At 38.7% G+C, this 21023-nt stretch overlaps 1 protein-coding gene across 1 annotated transcript; it reads left to right on the forward strand.

The window, feature by feature from the left end:
- Positions 1-94: 94 nt before the first annotated feature.
- Positions 95-15400, forward strand: pdcd10b (programmed cell death 10b). Its single transcript, XM_034675899.1, has 8 exons — positions 95-236; positions 2649-2871; positions 3411-3464; positions 8355-8472; positions 8613-8739; positions 12170-12248; positions 12356-12438; positions 14560-15400. Exons 2-8 carry the CDS (start codon positions 2782-2784, stop codon positions 14639-14641), a joined length of 633 nt encoding a protein of 210 aa, XP_034531790.1. The 5' UTR covers positions 95-236; positions 2649-2781; the 3' UTR covers positions 14642-15400.
- Positions 15401-21023: the final 5623 nt, after the last annotated feature.

The following is a 21023-nucleotide window of genomic DNA, read 5'->3' on the forward strand; positions in this document are numbered from 1 at the left end:
CGTAGTCCTGTTTTGAGAAATACTAGTATAATACATATCTGAAATGTAATTCCTGAAAAGAGTGCGTGCTTCCCTTTGACGCCCTCTGATTGGATAGCGTATGTTTACGTAGCAACAGTCCGGAAGATGTCGCTCAGGCCAGTCCTAAAAAACTTCCGCCTGAAGTTGTAAAGAAAACATTGCAGCTAAAAGGCAATCGACGGCGTAACCAACCCATTTAAGAAGTCAGACCAAAGGTAGATACAAGTACACATTTGACACTCACAAACCGACTTACGTTTATGCTCTTAAGCGATTTGTTGACGTATTTTTGCTCATCAGTAAGTACAAATCTCCAATTTACTGTAGCTAGCTCAAAAGCTATGATGTTAACAGCTAGCATCGATTTCGTCGGCCATAGGCCTCTATTGGGTATTTTAACGGCTCAATCGTGATACACTTGTGACCATATCAAATCAATACTCGTCGTGAGAAGTGGTTTCTATCGTCTCATGGCTCCTAAAAATAGTAAACCTGAGAAAAATATCCCCAAGCTACTTTCTTAGCCATGAACAGTTAGCCGACTAGCTCCTATACGGGGCTCAGTGCATCCAGTTTAGCATGCCAGATAGCAACCATCGCACCAGACACTGTTCAACAAACGACAGCTTGGCCATATAACATATAAATATATTAGATAGTTGCTGAATGGAAGAAGGTATTTGTAAAGCTTACTAAAAAAATTAATTCTGACATTTTCATTAGCGTTAGCTTAGAACTAAGCCTTACTACCAAACAGTACTTTGCATTGTTGTATCTAATTTCAAATGTATTTTAATCATAATGAAACAGGAAAAATGGGTCATGCTTTTTATTATTACTCCTTGTCTTATCTATAAACACTATTACAGATATGAATAACTGTTTCCTCCTGCCTCGCTGTCAACAGATAACTGTGCCACTCCCCTCGTGCAAGTGTATCAAACCAAGTCTGCTGTCATTGCTCTTTGTTAAGCTTCTTACTAAAACATTCAATAATAAACATAAACATGTACATTATTAGCAGGCATGTGTTAAAGGTGCAGTTGGTAGGAATGGGGTAAAAACGTTACTTTTTTTTCCTGCTGGGTTTGGAAAAAAAGTCATGATACCCATCGGTACGCATCAGTAATTGAAGTAATTTGAGATTATGGCCAAATCTCTGTATTTTTCAATGTCTTTGTATCAAGCAATGTTATTATTCCCCTTCGTTCCCGTTATCATGGACCAATCAGAGCTACTCTTCAATCCTCTGTCCTGATGGGTCGAGTGGCAGACCCTACTAGGTTGTCCTGATTGACTGGGAAGCCGACACTACTTCCTCATAGAACAAGCACGAGAAGTAGGGGAAATCTGGTGGGGTGGGGTAGTGTTGACATTCTTAATCTCTCTCCAAACTGATGTTTACATCACGACTACCAACAGCAGCTTTTATATCAACGAATATGGTGGCTGAAAAGTAAAATAAATTGTCAGAGAGGAATGCGTCAAACATGTGAGGTATTACAGAGAAACTGCTTTGTTTTGTTTTTGTCCACTTTTAAAAAGCTGTACTTCCTAAAGCTTAATCAGAGAGTGTACTGGTCTGTATAAACAGATGCAACTTTTATCCCTTCCAAATACCAATTACAATGGCTAATCTGTGCCATAACACATGCCGAGTACAAAATACCAGTGTGATGCCAGTCCTTTCTCAGTGGTATGAAGTTGAAAATCTTAACACCTCACTGCAAGGAGCTCTTCGGAATACTTTATGCAGGGTAACAGGAGGCGAGAGATTGATGTGGGATCAGTCAAATGCAACTTGCAGCTGATTTAATGTGACGGATACCTGAAACTGAAATTTATTACAACACTGCAGAAGAGACGGTATTAACTATGGAGTGGTCGCTTCATAGCCATTCAATTCAAAACCTTTATTTATTCCCTGAAAGACAGTGAGGTTTCCCTCTGCAAAAGAGGAAATGAATATCAACTTTAAAGTCTGTTGGAGGGTATTCCATGATTTAGGGGCGTCAATGGAGAACGCTGATCTACCCATTACCTTGTTTGCACTAAAACTATCACATAGGATCAGATCTGAATCCCTTCCAATAGTAAAAGAACAAGACAATCTTTATTGAAATATACAGTACTGCATAAATAGAGTGTAAAGTGTGAGCGAGAACAGCTGTGCCAGCATTTACCAAAAAAAAAAAGTTTTATCTTGATTGCAAAGCTCATTGTCAGGTAATAAAAAGGTGGAGTAAGCGCATTATCTTGGGGAAAGATAACAGGATTGTTTACTTTAGTTCATGGGGTAATCATGGAGAATTAGAAACTGAGTAACTGGTTTGGTTATCACTTCTGATTTCGACTTTCAAGAATATTGTCCTGACTGTAGTGATGGATTCATAACTGAGGAGGGATTGAAGAAAAGGCTAATTTGTGTTGATCGGTAAATGGAAATAATTGAAATCAATGTATAAGATTTATTTTGACAAATTTACTGAATTGTGTTATTTACCGATATAAACCAGCAAACTGAAAAAAAGGCATAATTTTGTACATTTATTCTAAAATTCTAGAAGGAACATTACTGTACGAGGTTTCATTCATACCCTGCTGTTCTCTGTGTTTTTTCTAACCAGGCTCTTGTCACTCTGGAGCTTGTGTGGTTTCCGGGGTTTTGTGTGAGTGTGTGTGGGTGAGTGTATGTGTGAGTGTGTGTGACCTGCAGATTCCTCCTCACCTTTTCACCAACAGCTGCTCCTCCCCTGGAGGATGACAATGGAGGAGATGAAGAATGAAGCGGAGACAAACTCCATGGTATCCATGACGCTGTACGCTGTGATGTACCCAGTTTTCAACGAGGTAAAAGATCTGCGTTTGACAGATGACACCTTTAAAGGCAGCGTTTATCTCTCTGTTGCTGAGTGTTTGTCAGTATTCGGCGTAATCCTTTTCATGCTGTGTGAGTTTGACTTTTTAAGATACCAGAATGTGACGGCTTTTATCTTCACTGAGTTTTCTTTGTAACATTTACAGGAAATCTGAGCTTTCATGGTGAATCCATGGCAACACAGTTTTAATAAATGCAGCATTAAAGAGGGCATGAGGCTGGTTTGTAAATTATTCCACCAAGACTGGTTCCCACTGCAGTTTTAATAAAACCTTATGACACAGACAGATTGTATCAGATTATTTTCTTTAGGGGTATCAAATGAAATCTCCATTGTTGATTAAGATAAGGATATATTATCTGGTACAAATGGGGACAGCCGTGAGGTTTGACTCGGCACACAGCTGCAGGTTAAATCCCCTGAAAGTTTGGACTTAGATGACACAGAAACGGCTACTACACATGTCAATGTCTGCTAAGTTAATGTATGTGTTTCTTCCTTTATCATCAGCTGGAGAGGATCAACCTATCAGCTGCTCAGACGCTCAGAGCAGCCTTCATAAAGGTATGTTTGGGTCACATGACATAGATTCAAGGTTCATGGTATGTGTCATTTTTCTTGTGTATCTGCATCTTACAGCAGTGCCACAGAAAAGACAGCAAAATAGATCAATATATCTAAACGACCTCCCTTGAAATAACCTGACTGAAATCACTTAAAAAGCATAAACAGAAGAAACATAAAATATCACTTCATTAACCTCAGGAAATCCTGCAATGATGTCTTAGGTCGAAATCAGAGCTTCATTACACATTCAGAAAGAAGTACAACTTCATCTATATGGTAAAGGTTAAGTTCCTGCCTCAAGGACACAGACAGGAACTTGTAAACACACTGGCCATGACTGAGGACAACTTCCCAGTTCAAGGATGCGACCACAACAAGGTCGCTCCACATGATGAAAATCACAGGTCATGAAAATAAATCCAAACACAACCAGAGTGTAGCAACAACTGAAATACTGTCAGACTCATCAGTGTGTGCACTTTAGTTGTACTGCAACATTCATAGTTAACATTTGGGATCACAGGCTCTAGCTCCAGCTGTTGACTCCGTCTGTAATAATGAGGATTTAAACACCAAAGTAAGTGCTGTGATTTTGAAACGAGGTCAGCTAAAAAAAAAAGTCAATGAATCAAGACTGTTATATTTGTAATTGATTATAATTGCTATTAATCATTTTCTGAATTGCTTTAATTAGATTAGACATGACACAAATAATAAAAGCAACCATTATATTTCAGATTGCCTATTACTGCTTCATCATGATATAATATAATATAATATTTTATTATGTAATGTAATATTATGAAAAATAACAATGCTAATCCATTAAGATCTACTTGTCTTATTCTGTATGGTTCCTTTTAAAGGAAAATAATGTAATACATCAAAATGTGATGTAATATGTAAATGATATAATATGATATAATTGATAATGATACAGTTGTGTAATGTATGGTAATATGATATAATGAAATATAATGTGATGCATTTTAATGTAATATAATATAATGTAATATAATGTATTCAAAGCAAAAGCCCTGATGTATCAGGCCCTGGAGGCATTTCTTACCACACATGTTTATTTATCATAATATTGGCCAGTTAAAGCCCCAGTGAGGCGTTTTAAATTGGATAATAAAAAGACTGAAAGGAATTCTGATGCCTTTTAATGACTTACAAAATCAAATGAGACCATCAGCAACAAGATCAGCAGTTCCTATATTGTCATTTTTAGAGCCAGCAGCCTCTGTGAGGGGGTAGGTGTCAGGCAGACGGACGTTATTAGTTCATCCACAGGAAAGATTGATAGTGAGTGATTCTTCTGACTGTTAAAAGACAACAAGATGAGATGTTTTGTCAGATAGCACTGCTTACATATGTACAGGACGGGATCAGCAAAGACATGAGAGGTACAGCTTTGTCCACGAGGGGCGCCAGGATGAACACAAACAAAGAGTTCCTTACAGAGGCTTTAATTTCCTGATGGATTATTAATCAATGTATTCAATTAAATAAAGATACAGTAAGTAGAGGAAGTTAGATGATGGAATATCAAGTTTTAAACTCTACAGTCAAAGTGGCTGAAGTGGTGCCAGTTCACCTCATCAGGAGGTGAACTGGCACCACTTCAGGAAGTGAATTCCCCAACTGCACTGGGTGCTCATTCGTGTGAGGCCCCCTCACTTTGACATCTCTCCATTAGTTCTTGTCCATGGAGTCTTTTTTTATGCATGTGTTTACATTTCAACCTCTATGTGTGTGTAGCATGATGAAGTGAAAAACAATGGATTAATTATGTTCTTCTTCTTCTTCTTCTTCTTCTTCTTCTTCTTCTTCTTCTTCTTCTTCTTCTTCTTCTTCTTCTTTCTTCTTCTTCTTTTCTTCTTCTTTCTTCTTCTTCTCTTCTTCTTCTTCTTCTTCTTCTTTCTTCTTCTTCTTCTTCTTCTTCTTCTTCTTCTTCTTCTTCTTCTTCTTCTTCTATCTTCTTCTCTTACTCTCTTCTTCTTCTTACTCTCTTCTTCTTCTTACTCTCTTCTTCTTCTTACTCTCTTCTTCTTCTTCTTCTTCCTCTCCTTCTTCTTCTTCTTCTTCTTCCTTCATCTTGTTGTTCTTTTTTTTCTTGTTGTTGCTGTTCTTGTTTCTTTCTCTTTCTTCTTTCTTCTTCCTCTTATTCTCCTTGGTCCATTTCCTTTGTCTTCTTCTACTTCTCCTTCTTCTTCTACTTCTTCTTTTCCCTCTTCCTCTTCTTCATGCTGTCCTTTTTGTCTTTGTCTCCTTTGTCTTTGTCTTCGTCTTTGTCATTTTCTTCTCCACCTCCTCTCTTCCATTTCAATAACAATATGCAAAAAGGGAACAACCATTAAATTGATAACAGGGATGACCTACAGTTCCTGTCTCTCTGCTGTTCCTCTTGTTTGTCACTACACCTGTGTGCAACACGTCCCTCTAAACTCAGATGATGCCCAAACCATTTTTTTCTTCCCCACTTATTCAGCAGTAGTTCATCTGAGGTTGGCTGAGGGCTCACTTCAGCGCCTTCACTGCGTTAAACAGTTGTGCTGCCGTCATACAGATACAATTCTCAGTTCATTTCCATACTGAATTCTGACATGTATGGAATTTGCAGCCAGAATGGCACCCAAGTTAGAATAAGCAGTAGCTTTGTTTCACTCTATGCTCTACGGTATCTGCTTCTGGTAGGACTCAACTCAACTTTATAAACCTGCAGCTCTCTTTACTTTGAATGAATTACAGAAAGAGCTGAATGAACCTGTCTCACTGGGTGATTTTTAAGCTGATGCCAAACAAGCTGGAGGTAGACACACTGGGCTGCAGGTGTGCTGCATGATATACTTATGATGTTGGTTTATTTGGACACTCATTTTGTTATTTTATTCTGTTATGACATGTTTTTAAATGTCCTCAAAATGTCTTGTATTATGTTTGTATAATGTGTCTGAAACTCTGTAAACTGTGCTGCTGCCTGTCTTGGCCAGGACGCTCTTGAAAAGGAGATTTTTAATCTTAATGAGTTTTTTATTTCCTGGTTAAATAAAGGTCAAAGGGAAAAAATAAATAAATTATAGAGCACATTTCATACATACAAGCATGCAGCCCAAAGTGCTTCACAAAAGAACAGAGAGACAGATAACAACAGAGATGGGTAAAATAATAAAATACTTAATCTAAAAAAAATACTTACAGTGAAATAAAACCAATACAATAAGATTAATAAAATAAATGACTGTAGAAAGCAAAATTAAAAAACAGTTTAAGATCAGATAGATACAAGAAATAAATAGATAACTAAATAAATAAATGTTGTTAAAACAATGATTATAATTATGAAGCCCAGGGCTAAAAATAGATTACTCCAAATGAAAAGCCAGATTCAAAAGGTAAGTCTTAAGAGTCTAATAGCATCATTTTGTCTGGCACTTTTTACAGAAGTCTGGTCTCTATGGCTATGTTCACACTGCAGGCAAATCTGGCCCAAATCTGTTTCTTTCAAATCAGATTTAGACCACTTCCATATGTGGTCCGGAATCAGATACAGATCTGATTTTTGTCAGTGCGACCTCAGTGTGAACGGCCAAGGCGGATTTGATTCGCATTTGATACTTTCACGTCACTTTATAGCGACACGTCAAAATACTGCGCTGCGGTAGCCTTGCAAAAATGGAGGATAGTCAATGGAGGGACAGCGAGGTCTTGGACCGTATAAATATATGGGGTGACACTTCCATACAAGCAAAGCTTGAGGGTTCATGTCGCACCTGATCATTCATTCTCCAGCTCCCCCTGCACAAAAACTTTGTAACAAAGGCGAAAATGCTGACTTCCTCCATGTTTACGTTTGTGAAACAGCTGCATGTGACGTCATTGGTACTGTTCTTTTGCGCATGCGGGGCAGTTTGGAGCCGCAAACAGTTCACACTGGAATCGGATACAGGTCACATTATAGATGGTAATCAGACAGGCAAACAAAATCGGATCTGAGCAAAAAAAAATCTGAATTGAGCATTAAGCCTTGCAGTGTGAACGCAGCCAAAATCTCACTCTCATTGTTCTAAAACAAGTCATTAGAAACATTTCTGAAGTCTGGAGAGCATTAAAGTGAATCTGTGCTCTGTTCTGTTTGCTGTTTCACCGCAGCTCAAGCACATTTGTGATGAATAATGTATGAAGTCATTAAATGTTCTGATTAGTTTCTAAATCTTCTCTTTGTTATCAGTCATGTAGACTCTGAGAGGTTCAGTTTATATGACTTCATTATCCCGCTTCCAACTCCATTTACTTGATAGATACTTTAATGGATGAACTGCGCTGACATCAATATATTAAAGTTGCTGATATTCAGACTGATTTATTGATTTCACGAGTGATACCTGAACGTTGTCATTAGACGTGACTTTTTAAAGAAATCTATACTCTGCTGTGATTGCAGTGGAATAATAAAAGCATCACAGCCGTAGATATCCTGTGTTCTTCTGCCGCTGATGAGCTGTAGTATTCACTGAGCGCTCAGATGAAGTATTAATGAAGGAGAAGCAGCTTTGTCGTTGCCCAAACCAAAGGGAGCCACGCTCACCTTACAGCTGTTTTACTGTGACATTTGTGGCTCTTTTGTTCACTTGTCTCACTGATTGGTGTCTGTGCTGCCCCCGCTGCTTCCTGGCTGCTGTAATTCATGGTTGAATAATTCAGGAGCAGCGCTTTTGTGCATTCGTCTGAACTTACATTCAATAAAATTCTCTCTTTGTTCTCCGCGGCTCAAAGCCTCGCACCGCTTTTGTTGGAGAAGAAAAACTTCCTTATTTTTCCTCTCATATATGAATCACTTCATTCTCTTCACCCCTAATTATATTCCCCCTTTTTTTTTGTCAGGCGGAGAGGGAGAACCCCGGCCTGACTCAGGACATCATAATGAAGATCTTGGAGAAAAAGAACGTCCAAATCAACTTCACTGAATCTCTACTGCGCATGGCGGCTGATGATGTGGAAGGTAAGAATATGAAGGGAGAGAGGCTGAGACGTTGTGGTGGTAATGGTCTTTTGTGACTCCACAGTTTATTGGTTTTTCACACCAGTGCTCTCTTCTTTATAAATCATGGAGTGTCTGTGCTAAACACCCTCTTACTGCAGAGTTCATGATCGACCGGCCTGAGCAGGAGTTCCAGGACCTAAACGAGAAGGCCAGAGCCCTGAAACACATCCTCAGCAAAATCCCTGATGAGATCAATGACAGAGTACGCTTCCTACAGACTATCAAGTAAGTGGGAGCACACACATATAAACACACACACACTAATAAATGCACAAAATCGTGCTTTGGTTTGAAACACAGATCTGTGTGTTTAGGAGTTACTGAACCGAACGTCTTGGCCCTGTTTGGCATGCGCTCTACCCTTTTGTTTGTGTTTTGTGGAATCGAATTGTTGTATCAGACAATTTATTCATATGTTAACACTTATTCACTGATTTAAACATCCGTACCTGGTTTGTGATTATGTTTTTTCAAGCCTTATTTTATATTAAGATTTCACTGCAGCGCCGTGACAAAGCTCCTCCGTCACTCAGACTTCGTATTTTTTCACTGAACTTTGCAATGTCATATCTGCATCTGCAATGGACTTGCAGTCGGTGATGTGAGTTTGTCCTTGGGAAATTGAACAGTTCCCCAATACAATTTGTGTTTCTTAAGAAACTGTGGTGATAAACTCCTGTTCAATTACATTGTTAATATATAGTGTGGTTATTATTTAGATATATATATTTACTTATGTTCAAAAAATACACTACCAGTCAAAAGTTTGGAAACCCCTTCTCATCCAAGGGTTTGTATTTAATTGTAAACACTGTAGATTAATACTGAAGACACCAAAACTATGAAAGAACATATATGGAATTATTGAATGAACAAAAAAGTGTTAAACAAAGCAGAATATGTTTTATACTTTAGATTCTGTAAAGTCGCCCCCTTTTTCCGTCATGACAGCTTTGCACACTCTTGGTATTCTCTCAGTCTGCTTCATGAAGTGGTCTCCTGGAATGGTTTCTAATTAACATGAGCCTTGTCAAGAGTTCATTTGTAGATTGACTTGCCTTCTTAATGTGTTTGAGACCATCAGTTGTGTTGTTCACAGGTAGGGTTAGTACACAATGGATAGCCCTATTTGACTACTGTTGTAATCCAGATTATGGCAAAACCAGATTATTTCATAGTTTTGATGTCTTCAGTATTAATCTACAATGTTGAAAAAAATTAAAATAAATAAAAACCCTTGCATGAGAAGGTGTTTTCAAACTTTTGACTGGAAGTGTATCTAAAATGATAAGAATGACATTTCAAAATATGAAAAGTTTGCCAGAAAATAAACATCCCGTGAGTGATGTATAAAATTGGAATAAACTAGTGATTCTTTAGTAACATAAATAGCAACAAATTAAATAATTGAATACAACAGAGGTGAGTAGGTGAGTGTTTATCTTTTTAAAAGAGTGATCTTTTTAAAACATTACATTTTCTGCTTACTTGGGAAGAAAAAATTCTAGATCTGGTTGCTAACAGAACATGTTCATTTTTGGGTGTTCTCTGTCCAATTTTTGACCTACCATGTAGCGTAAGAGATTCTGTTTACTATAATCTTACACTGTCATTCCTTAGCAGATTTATATTACTAGGACAACTGTAATCACCTCTAAATTCAGCAGACTCTGGACAATAAATCAAACGCAGCCTCCCAGTAACCAGTATCAAATAGTAAGTTAGCTTCAGCAGCTGAAGAGATTTAAATGAACAGCAGCATCCTCTCAAGCTTGAATTAAAATGCAACACCCACCGCTGAGAACAAACACACCTAAACCTAGGTTTCCACACAAGTTGCCTTCCTGTTGGTTTGAACTAAGAAAACTAAAGTTAAACAAAGCCTGTGTGTGCTTAAGTTGGTTAGTTTGTTGCCAGACAGTCAGTTCCTTTATTCCCTGCACACCTGCCCAAATGTGAGTCGAGGAGAGAGAGAGCTGGAGCACAAGTCATACACATTGATGCAGCTTCTCTGGCCAAATATGGGATTTCCAGCAATAAAAGAGATGAGTTCCTTGGAAATTTAGATACTACGTTTACCGTGTCCTTTTAGATTTAAATGTCAATAGATGAAAGATACATAGGTAGTGACACAGCAACATCAGTGGTGTTTCAGTGTGTGATATGACATTGAGTTATACTGCAGAAGCAAATGAGGCATAGCTGAAAACAAAAGCAGGAGCTTCACATACACGCACACAACACTGTTCCGTCCTGCTGGCTCTCACTGTAAAACAGTTTCGCCTCTTATCTCTGTATTTCCAGCAGCAGAATGATTTGAACCCATCATAACTCCTCTCTGCGTTTTAAATTTGCAAACAAGGCGTAACAAAGGCGTGACAGTACTGTTTTGATCATGCAATGTAAAAGGGGCTTCAGTGACTAATTAATGTACAACAGCAAAAGCATAGGACTCAGAGGCTGGCTGGCTGTAGAGATGAAATGACCAGTTCTTGGACAGCAGAGGAATAGCATGTTCCACTTAGAGCAGGCTGTGTCAGTGCCATCATGATTTCATTTTTTTGAGTCAATTAATTGCTACATGTAATCGTATAAGCCAACTAATATATTAGCCCTGGGCAGACTGTTTGGATTTGATTTGCCGCCATCTGCCAACCTTTCACCACTCTCCAGCGTTACCCTCGTGCCAGGTAGAGCCACTTCTAGGTCCAAAAAAACAACATGGTGATGGCCAGATTGCTGAAGATTCAATGGCTGCACACAGACCAATGAATTGGGTAACATCACAGTGACTACATCCACTTCTTATGTTTGTCTACGCCCTGAGTGACTTCCTGATGATAAATGTGAATGAGTGCTACCAACTTTTAGAAATCCAAAATTGGCTTTTTAAGAAATAAAGACTTCAACTTTTGACTTGATGATGCTGGCAATGAAGACCAGGAGTTCAAAGACAATGAAATGGATCAAACAACAACAGTGCACATTTAGAACATATTGTCCAATGAATCCAGCCTCTACTTGTTAGGATTAAACCAAGCGGCAAACTCCGGTCTCAAACGATGAAGCCAATGCGGAAGTGATATAAACTGCAATTCATCGAAATTCCGCTTGAGGCTGGCTGCAGAAACACCGGAAACCACATAGATATGAATGGGAAAAAGACGATCTTTGCAGCATTAATAAACATGTTTACAGCCTGGTTCAAAAAACGGCTTGGCTCTACATAGCTAATCTCTCTAATGGCACACACTGTACGGGGGTGAATTTTTTTCTAACGTGAGGGTTAAGAAGATATTAAGATTATGAGTTTTGCCCAAATAAGGACATGACTGACGTGACTCCCGGTCGGGAACACACAGCCATTGGCTAAGAGACTCACACTACGTCACACTCTGCCTGGTTGAGTTCCGCATTACCAATATGGCTGCTGCCGTCGATTTGCTTCAAAACAGCTCTTAAGAACAGATGGGTGATGTCACGGATACTACGTCCATATTTCATACAGTCTATGGATTAAACAGAAATCTCAGGTCTGTCTTCAACACGATGGTCAATTATTGCTTCACAAACATCCCTCATACTTTGTGTTACACCCCTTGATGGAATTTAGTCTTGTGAAATCCTCACTTCTGCTGTCGCCTTCTCCCAACAGAGACATAGCCAGCGCCATAAAAGAGCTCCTGGACACAGTCAACAACGTCATAAAGAAATATCAGTACCAGAATCGCAGAGTGAGTAAAAAAAATAAAATACACAAACACACGTCTCTCTGCATTCATCACTTTTTCCTTGTGTGTGTTTTTAATCATGTTTCTGTGTTTGCTTTCTGTACGTGAAGGCCCTGGAGCACCAGAAAAAGGAGTTTGTGAAATACTCCAAAAGTTTCAGCGACACCCTCAAAACATACTTCAAAGACGGAAAGTAAGTGTAACAACAACAACCAATTAATTCTGTTCATAGTTAGCAGTCAAGTTCATTTGGATCCTTGTCATAGTTTAGAGCAGCACAGGCTACTTATCACCTCCAGATTGATACTGAAATGACTCGTTATGTAGACGATGGGATGACTTCTCTGATTCCAAATCAATAATATAGAGTTACTTATAAAGAAAAAGTTCCAAGTTTTCGTAGCCTGGTTTGTCCTACTTGGTTGCTAGACACTTAGTGCATTTACATGATGTTAAAAAAATGGATTTACTGAATAAGTCCAACTAAATCTGAACTTTTAAAATACATCTAATCACGTTGGTTCAAGTGAAATCTTGCTACGTTACATTTCAGTTGGGCATCAATTTTCTCTTGCATGTATTCACTTCAATTGGCTACAAACTGGCCTAGGTATTCTGCACATACCTTATAGTTTGGACGCCATGCTTTGACCTGAAATTCAAACAGAATTCATGCGTAGAAGGATGCTAGCTAGTAAACAAAGGGTGCATCTCAAAGCTCTTAAAGTCCATCTTCCTAACGTCGTTTCCTCACGTCTTAGCCCTGCCCACTGGAGATGCGAGGAAATGAAATGGGAGGAGAGAGGAAACGAGGAGATTTGTATTTAGAGAAATGAGATGTCCTCTCCTCCAGAGCCTCACGTGAAGCGACGTCGGTTTGTGATGACGGCTTTAACAGCTGTTTGTGTCTGCCCACATGTTCACTGTAATAACTCTGATCAATATGAACAGTGACAGAGCTCTGTCTCTGTGTTTACCTGTTTAACAAACACCTGTACATGAAGAGAATCTGCTCTGTATTTAAAACTTTATTAACCTGACAGGAAATATAACAAGTGTTTTTACTGACAGACAAACTTTACTGTCAGACTTCTCTTCATGAAGAAAACGAGAACAAATGATCATAAATATATATTCTATCTATGATATTAGACTCTATTACTCTGTTTCGTTAGACAGTGAATCTGAAAAAAACAACCAGATATAACATAATCCACCCTCTGTTATATTGAATTTATGATTGTGCGTTCAGTATTTTGTGTTTCAAACTTACATCAAACACTTTTCAATCTCAGCTCATCACATACAGAGTGTTTAGAAACCAACGTGTGTTTATGATCTGTTTCAGGGAACCCTTAGAGACTGTTTTAAGGTCCGTCTTTTCTCTGTTATTAAACTCAGCTGATGTTAAGCTTCGGTTAAGTCTGAGCTGCTGCAGCGTCCAGTCAGTGAGTGATATCCGATAAGGGGGTGCGTCTGCCAGAGAAAAGACTTCCGCGAAGTCTACTCTCGTGTTTCTTCGATTATCCCTTCTCCGATCAGTCTCCTCACTCCTCGCTCCTCTCCCCTCCAGCAGCGTTTAGAGCTTTGGGACGTAAGTTAAAATGGCGCGTCAGTAACTACTTCCGGTTCGGCCAAGGAGCGAGGAGACGGCTGTTTAGAGCTTTGAGATGCACCCAAAGCCTTAACAGAAGGAGAAGGGAAGCTAACAAACATCTGCAAAGTGTAGAGCTTTAAAGTTGTCCATTATTAGACAAATGAGCAAGAAGCGAGTTGTTTGTCTGTTTATTGTTTTGGATAGTTACATAATAGGTCAACTGGTAGAAGGTCCATTCATAATTAGCTGAATGGTGGTATATCGCCACCTACTGTAGTGGAGGTGGACAATGAATCACCTGGTGCTTGTGTACTGGAACAAGGACAGAGGTTCGGTTAAATAGCCTAACTTGTGTGGCGATGTAATGCTTGTATGACAGTGTCTACCAAAAGAACAAAAAGCTATTTATTGATTGGGATTAGTTGCCAATTGTCCCACAAAATGAATGAAAAATGGATATTGACTATTGTGACATGGACTCCTTTGTGCAATCCTCCATTGTATCGAGAACCATGGAGGTTTTAACAAAGACGTGCAGGAATGTTTGTATTACCATGTCGTTGTGTTAACCTTTTGTAGGTCTTCTAATGTCTTTACAGAAGCAACCTCTTCCTCACTCCCATTCTTCTACCTCATAAATTGTTAACTATTTGTTTGAACAGCATCTCCCAGCATCCCCTCTGTTTTCTCACACTGTAACTTTGTTTCCGTTCCCAGGGCAATAAATGTCTTCATCAGTGCAAACCGGCTCATCCACCAAACCAACCTCATACTGCAGACCTTCAAAACTGTGGCCTAGCCTTCAGAGACCACAGAGTCCCCCTCCTCCTCCACCCCTCCCACCCTGTGGGGAGCAACTGCTAGAAAGGTGGAAGCTTGAAGAGCGCCTGACCCGTATATGTAAATTAGACAGAGTTGATTTAGGGTTGGGGGGTCGATTCCATTGAAGTTGATATTCTAGATTCCAGTTAAAGAGACTGAAAAGTGCCATTTGTTTTTTTTTAAATGAGGATTTTCCAGTCTTGAAATGGAACTGAACGGGCCCAAAGTGTTGGTTGATTGATTTTATTTGGACAGTTTTAATTTATAACCCTGGTCTTGTTGGGAGTAGGTGAGGCGAGGTGTTTATCAAAGACTAATTGCCATTTTTCTAATATATTCATGTTGATCATTTTACTTTTAGCTTTTCATTCATGGCTACACATCTCAGACCGCTTTCAGTAGAGGTGTGTCTCAGTCGTCTTTACTGGTTTTCTCTTCTCGGCTCCTTTTTGTGTCATTTTGCCATGTTCTGTACGCGCAGGATCTAGCTGCGGGGAGAGGAAGCAGAGCTGGACATTTGAGAGGCAGACACAGATATCTTTTTTCTCTCTATTATCAGAAGACAGAAAGCCAAATGACTTCCAGCACAGTGTGCGCCTTACCAAGTCCTGTAACATTCCCTCCTCTCAGTGTAATGAAGTGGAGCCTGGGACGTAGAGAGAATTGAAAGTTCTGTATTTAACTGATATCTGGTTGCAAATGTTCAATAAATAGTTTCCAAATGATGATGCTTTTTTAAATGTGTCCGAGTCCAATATGTGTGGGATGAGTACTTTATTTTAGAATAAGAGAATGATGTGTTTTTGTGTGTGAGATAGAGCAGTAAGACTTTTTAACTTCTTTCTTTTCTGTTAGCTAAAATAAAACAACGTACACAGATCTCTGTTTGAAAAGTATCTTTGTCTTAGAACAAAAATAGACTCTTAAATTATTGAGTATATATTATAGAGTATATGAGCTCTAACTAATGGCCATTTAAGTACTCTATCAATCGAGTACAAGCCCACAGAACAGAAAATTACACTAAGATACAAGCACAAAACTACAGTTCCTTTAGTGGCCACTAGAGGCTGATTCCAAAAGTCATTTAATTCCCACAAGGCCCCTTATTATAACGGCCATCAACAGTACAGCTGAAATATAAATCTTTACAACAGATTAATGCTAATTTACCTGACAACTATACAAGGTTTGATATTTAAATATAGCTTACTATTTATATTAAGGTCTTAAATTTAGGAATCAGGCACGTGTAGTGTCGGGTAGGTCCTTCCGTTGTCACTACTGCTAATTTGAATTGTCAAGTTTCACCTCTTGGGGGTATTCTGGTTTGTTTCTTCAGCCTCCAAATAAAACAAAAAAACAAGATGGCAACAAATGCCAATTGCTAGTACAAGGCTTCAAAACAGTTGTCTACAAATGTGAAAATGCAAACGTGGGGAGCAGAGAGGAGGGGAAGACAATAAATGTAAAAGGCTGGGATTCGAACTGGGGATCGCTGCAACAAAGACTACAGCCTCTGTATATAAGGCCCCCTCTTAAACTGTTAGGCCACTGGCGCCCCAACATCGCATTAATTTAACATGTGTTGACCCAGGAAAGAATCAGCCAAGAATAATACATATCTCATTGCCCATGAGGGGGTGCTAAACTCATAAGCCCAAACTAATTTTTGAAAATGGTTTTAAAAAGTACCAAAACGGATAAAACAGTAACTTTATTTTTCTCTTTAATAAAAGAAGGATGGTTCTTTCTGATCAGAACCCACAGCATGTCAGTTCAACAGGCTATAATGGTGGCAGCTCATGAAGCCAGTTAGCCTCAAGCTAGGAGGAGGAACAAGCTACTCAGGTATTGTGTTTCAAACTCTACACCTCTAGATTAGTTTCATTTTCAGTCTCAGGGGTGTTCTGTCTAAATCAGCGCTGACTCAAGTTACATCACACAAGGAAGTTCATAAGATTTCATTAAGCTCCCTGCAAGACTACTAAAGATTATATTCACCTTGTAACTTTGGCTAGGAAGTAGTTTAGCATCCTGAGTGTTTTCAGCAGTGGTAGACAGTAACAAAGTAAATTTACTTGAGTACAGTACTTAAGTACATGTTTTGAGTATCTGTACTTTACTTAAGTATTATTTTTTGTGGATACTTATTACTTTTACTACATTCAGAAGACAATTATTGTACTTTTGACTCCACTACATTTCTATCAGTGCTCTAGTTACTCACTACTTTAGCTTTGAAGTCAGATCATGAATTTCCTTCTCTATTCTGAAATCTGATCCCTAAGACAGTGAACTGTGTTTGTGTAGTTCTGTTTGTCTCAGTGGTTTAGTCATACCTGTATATCGTGCGTCTCCACAGTTGAATGTGGAGCAAACACAGAGGACATTTCACTCAGATCAGGCAGTTCATGTAGAGGTGGTAATGATGGCTGTAATTCTCCACCTTAGCATCCATGTCCATATCTTCAGCCCGTGTTAGAGGTTTTTGAAATGAAGAATGATACATTTCATTTGAAATGTTCAACTTGTTTCCCACTCTGCCCACACATACAAACATTCACAGTCCAACCTGAGAAAGCGTGTTGAGCTACGTAACATTTGTTTCATTCCAGATGAACATTTCAAACTAAGTTGTCTGTGCTTGGAGTAACTTAGTTCCTGTTTTTATTCCATGGTAGAGTTTTTAGAGATTTCAAGTAATGGTTTCTAAATAAACACTGTAACAGAATGTACTCCTTGCTTTGTGAAAATATAAAGGTTTTAGATATTTTAAGAAGTACTTTGAATACTTAAAGGCACTATGAGGAGTTTTTAAATGGCTGGGAATCAGACTGAAACTGATACTGGTGCCTCTTTATGACCCTCAAAAAAGAAAAGAAAACATCCACAACAACACTGATACCTTCTCTGTTGTCATTTTTTATGCCTGAAACCACTCTGAGGGGGTAGATGTTAAAAGACAGCAGGGTGAGGTTAGTATCTGAAGACACAAATTTTGCCTGTATAGAACAAGAGACAAGAGGTATCACTTTGTCCACAAAGGGGCGTTAGAATCGATACAAACCAAAGTTCCTCACAGCAGCTTTAAGTATTTTTAAAAGCACATACTTCAGTACTTTAACTCAAGTAATAATCTGACAGAGCAACTTTCAATTGTATTAGAGTAATATTTGACCAGGAGGATCGATACTTTGACTTAAGTAATGAAGCTGTGTACTTTGTCCACCACTGGTTTTCAGTAATATTGTCATATATTTATGTTTTCAATACATTTCCACCAAATTTTGCTAAGTTACACCAAATAACATAATACTTTGTTTGTTAGCAAAATGAGGAGAGATATGTAATTTACTCATACTTTGTTCAGGGAATACAGTCATAAATTCCAAAAAAAGTTAATTTTCTTATTTTGCAAGTAGCAATAATTTTTTTAAGTGTTAGAACAATCTTGTAAAAATGTTAAATGTGTTTTTAAAGCATGTTGGGTTTAAAAAAAAAAAAAAAAAGCCCTTTATTTCTTTAAATCAGATGCTCAGCTCGGTTATTTCATGTGAGGGTTAAATGTGATGTATGGATGAAACTAGGACTCCAACTGAACATAACTCAAAATTAAGTTTGATTCTTGCCCTCAATTATAACCAACATTTTATGTTCTATTTTAATTTAAAATATAACATTGTCCATAGCATTTAAGATTTTAGCAGCATTCATCTGTATATATTATGTAAATAATGCTTGTTATCATTAGGTCACTGCCCTTGATTTTGATGAGTGTGCACATCCCCTTCCCTGCAGATGCTTCCTGAAAGTACTAGGTCATTTCCTTGATCCTGCTCTTGTCAGCTAAAATACTGTTGTTGGTACCACGGGGCACTGGGACAATAACGTTTCCAGCACTGCCTGGAAACAACATCGCAGCAAACTGTGAAACTGAAAGCAAACAGACAGAATATCTCTGTCAAAGGAGGGGTCTTTATCCCCCTTTACCTCTGGTCCTGCTGCACTCAAGACTAGCAATACCATCATGTATATACACAGTGTGAGAGGTAGAAGTGTGTTTTAAAGTGAAGACCATTATGTTAACTGTTTTAATATAAATATATATGCACACACTGCCACACATATATCTGGTTGAGGACTTTGATATAGGAAGTCTTGCTATATATACTTACCAAATACACTGTGAACAAAAGCTGATTTTCTCTGCAATGTAGTGAATGCAAGTATACCTCTAACTCCTGTGAGAAGCTTCTTTTGATTTTGTCACCCCCTGTGGTCAAAGAGGTCAGTCTTATTTCTTTGCTGAGGACTAGTGTAGTGTTTTCTGACATCAAGTTTAACCTCTAACTTTTATCAGTCAAACATCACTCACCGTGAAAATTGCTACATAAATGGTCCTTAATATTCCTTTGGGTCTGTTTCACTACCAGCTTAAAACTGGGAGGGGGGATGCACAAACAGAGTGGTAAAAAGAGGTTAAGCCTATTCAACTCTCTGACTTACTCCCACCAATAAAACAGGTAAAACAGGTAACAGCATTGTGACAGAGCTGAGGCAGAAATGCAGTGTTTGTAAAAGTGTGTGTTAGGAAACCTGGCCCTGAAAAACCTGTTAACTTTGACTCCTCTGGAAACTTTCAAGACCAGAAGAAACCAAAACCTAAAGGCTTGTTGAAGGTGTTCCTATAAGTCATCTGGTCCATACTGAACACGTACGCTCAAAGGTTTCTTTCCTGGTGTATCCTGTCAAAGTACAGTGGTTTGTGTCCTGTTTGAGGGCGCCGTTTCATCACATAGCCATCACAGAGAATGAGATGAAAGTTTAATGAAGCTCTTTTTGTCTTGGAAGCAAACATGAAAAGAGAGGCTGAATACAGAGGTTGTGCTTTACTTCACAGGCAAATCACTGCTTTGTGTTTGCATAATGACCCTGCATGTTTGAAGTGTTCAGTGATACACGGAAATAATTTTCGTAAGGCGGATCCATTAGCTCCTTATGCCTTTACATTTAACAAGCATATAAAGCAGTATTTAAATTATAGGGGGAAAAGCACGAAAGCATCATCATTAATACACTTAAAAGTTCACAAACATGCCACAAGGGCTTTAAGTGATTCATTCATTAAACAACAGCTGCTGGATATACTCACCTGTCCCTCCTGCTTATATCTCAGCATAAATACATTTAATATATTCTCAGCAAAAACAAATTCTCATATGTACATCACTTATTAATAAATTGCTCTTCACATTTCTAATTAGATAGCTGAACTTGTCCCAGCAGGATACATGTGAGCTTCACAGCTAGTGCAATGACAATCAAGTGTAATCTAAGCTATCTTGACTCTTTACCGATTAAGCTGCCAACATATCTGTCAATCTGGCAATGTCCCAACAAAAACACAGCATTTTAATAACATGTTTGATTTAAATGTATCTGGATTTTGACCCTGGATGGCCAAGGCGTTCTGGCAGACAACGCCTGATCTGTCCCGCCTACCCAATGTACAGTAGATCCTCAGAGCCATGACCGCACACAGTACTGTCAGGCATCCCCACCACCTTCTAGGGTGGAGTAAAGGGTTCACAACTCCACTGAGTAACCTAAGTGGAAGTCTAAGAGCACCTGATGCAAAAAGGTTGGGTGAGGATCAAGCGGCAACTGCAGGTCTCAAAACATGAAGCCCATGCGGAAGTGTTATAAACTGAAATTCATCGAGCATCCGCTTGAGGCTGGCTGCAGAAACACTGGAAACCACATACACACCCATTCAAAAAAGATGATCTTTACAGCATTAATAAACATGTTTACAGCCTGGTTCAAAAAACAGCTTGGCTCTACGTAGCTAATTTCTCTATCGGCACACACTGTACAAGGGGTGAATTTTTTTCTAACGCAATGGTTCACAAGATATTAAGATTATGAGTTTTGCCCAAATAAAGACATGACTGACTTCACTGACAGGTTGGAACACATAGCTGTTAGTGAGGAGGCTCAAACCCTGCCTCTTTACTTCACACAAAATTTGGTTGAGTTCAGCATTACCAACATGGCTCCGGCCAATGGCTGGCTTCAAAACAGCGCTCAGGAACAGATGGGTGACGTCACGGATACTACGTCCATTAGAAATCAATTAATCAGTGAATCAATGCTTGCCTAGGTATTGAATACCCATGCACAAGCCATGTAGAGAAAAAAATATCCATATCAGCTACCAGGTTCAATCCCTGTACATATGAAATAACCTTGATGCAATAGATAACTGACTTTAAGGGTACCATATAATGCTGCTTTTAGCTGTTTACAACATGTCCTACTTGTCTTTTAAGCAAGGTTGTAAATTCAGTTGCAAA

The sequence above is a fragment of the Notolabrus celidotus genome, chromosome 22 (assembly GCF_009762535.1).
Source record: "Notolabrus celidotus isolate fNotCel1 chromosome 22, fNotCel1.pri, whole genome shotgun sequence".
Taxonomy (NCBI): domain Eukaryota; kingdom Metazoa; phylum Chordata; class Actinopteri; order Labriformes; family Labridae; genus Notolabrus; species Notolabrus celidotus.

What these genes read in the sequence shown, in the direction of transcription:
- pdcd10b (XM_034675899.1), top strand. Translation starts at nt 2,782, where the DNA reads ATGACAATGGAGGAGATGAAGAATGAAGCGGAGACAAACTCCATGGTA. An exon ending in TGTACCCAGTTTTCAACGAG is followed by an intron (nt 2,872 to 3,410) that starts GTAAAAGATCTG and finishes CTTTATCATCAG; the next exon opens with CTGGAGAGGATCAACCTATC. An exon ending in TCAGAGCAGCCTTCATAAAG is followed by an intron (nt 3,465 to 8,354) that starts GTATGTTTGGGT and finishes TTTTTTTGTCAG; the next exon opens with GCGGAGAGGGAGAACCCCGG.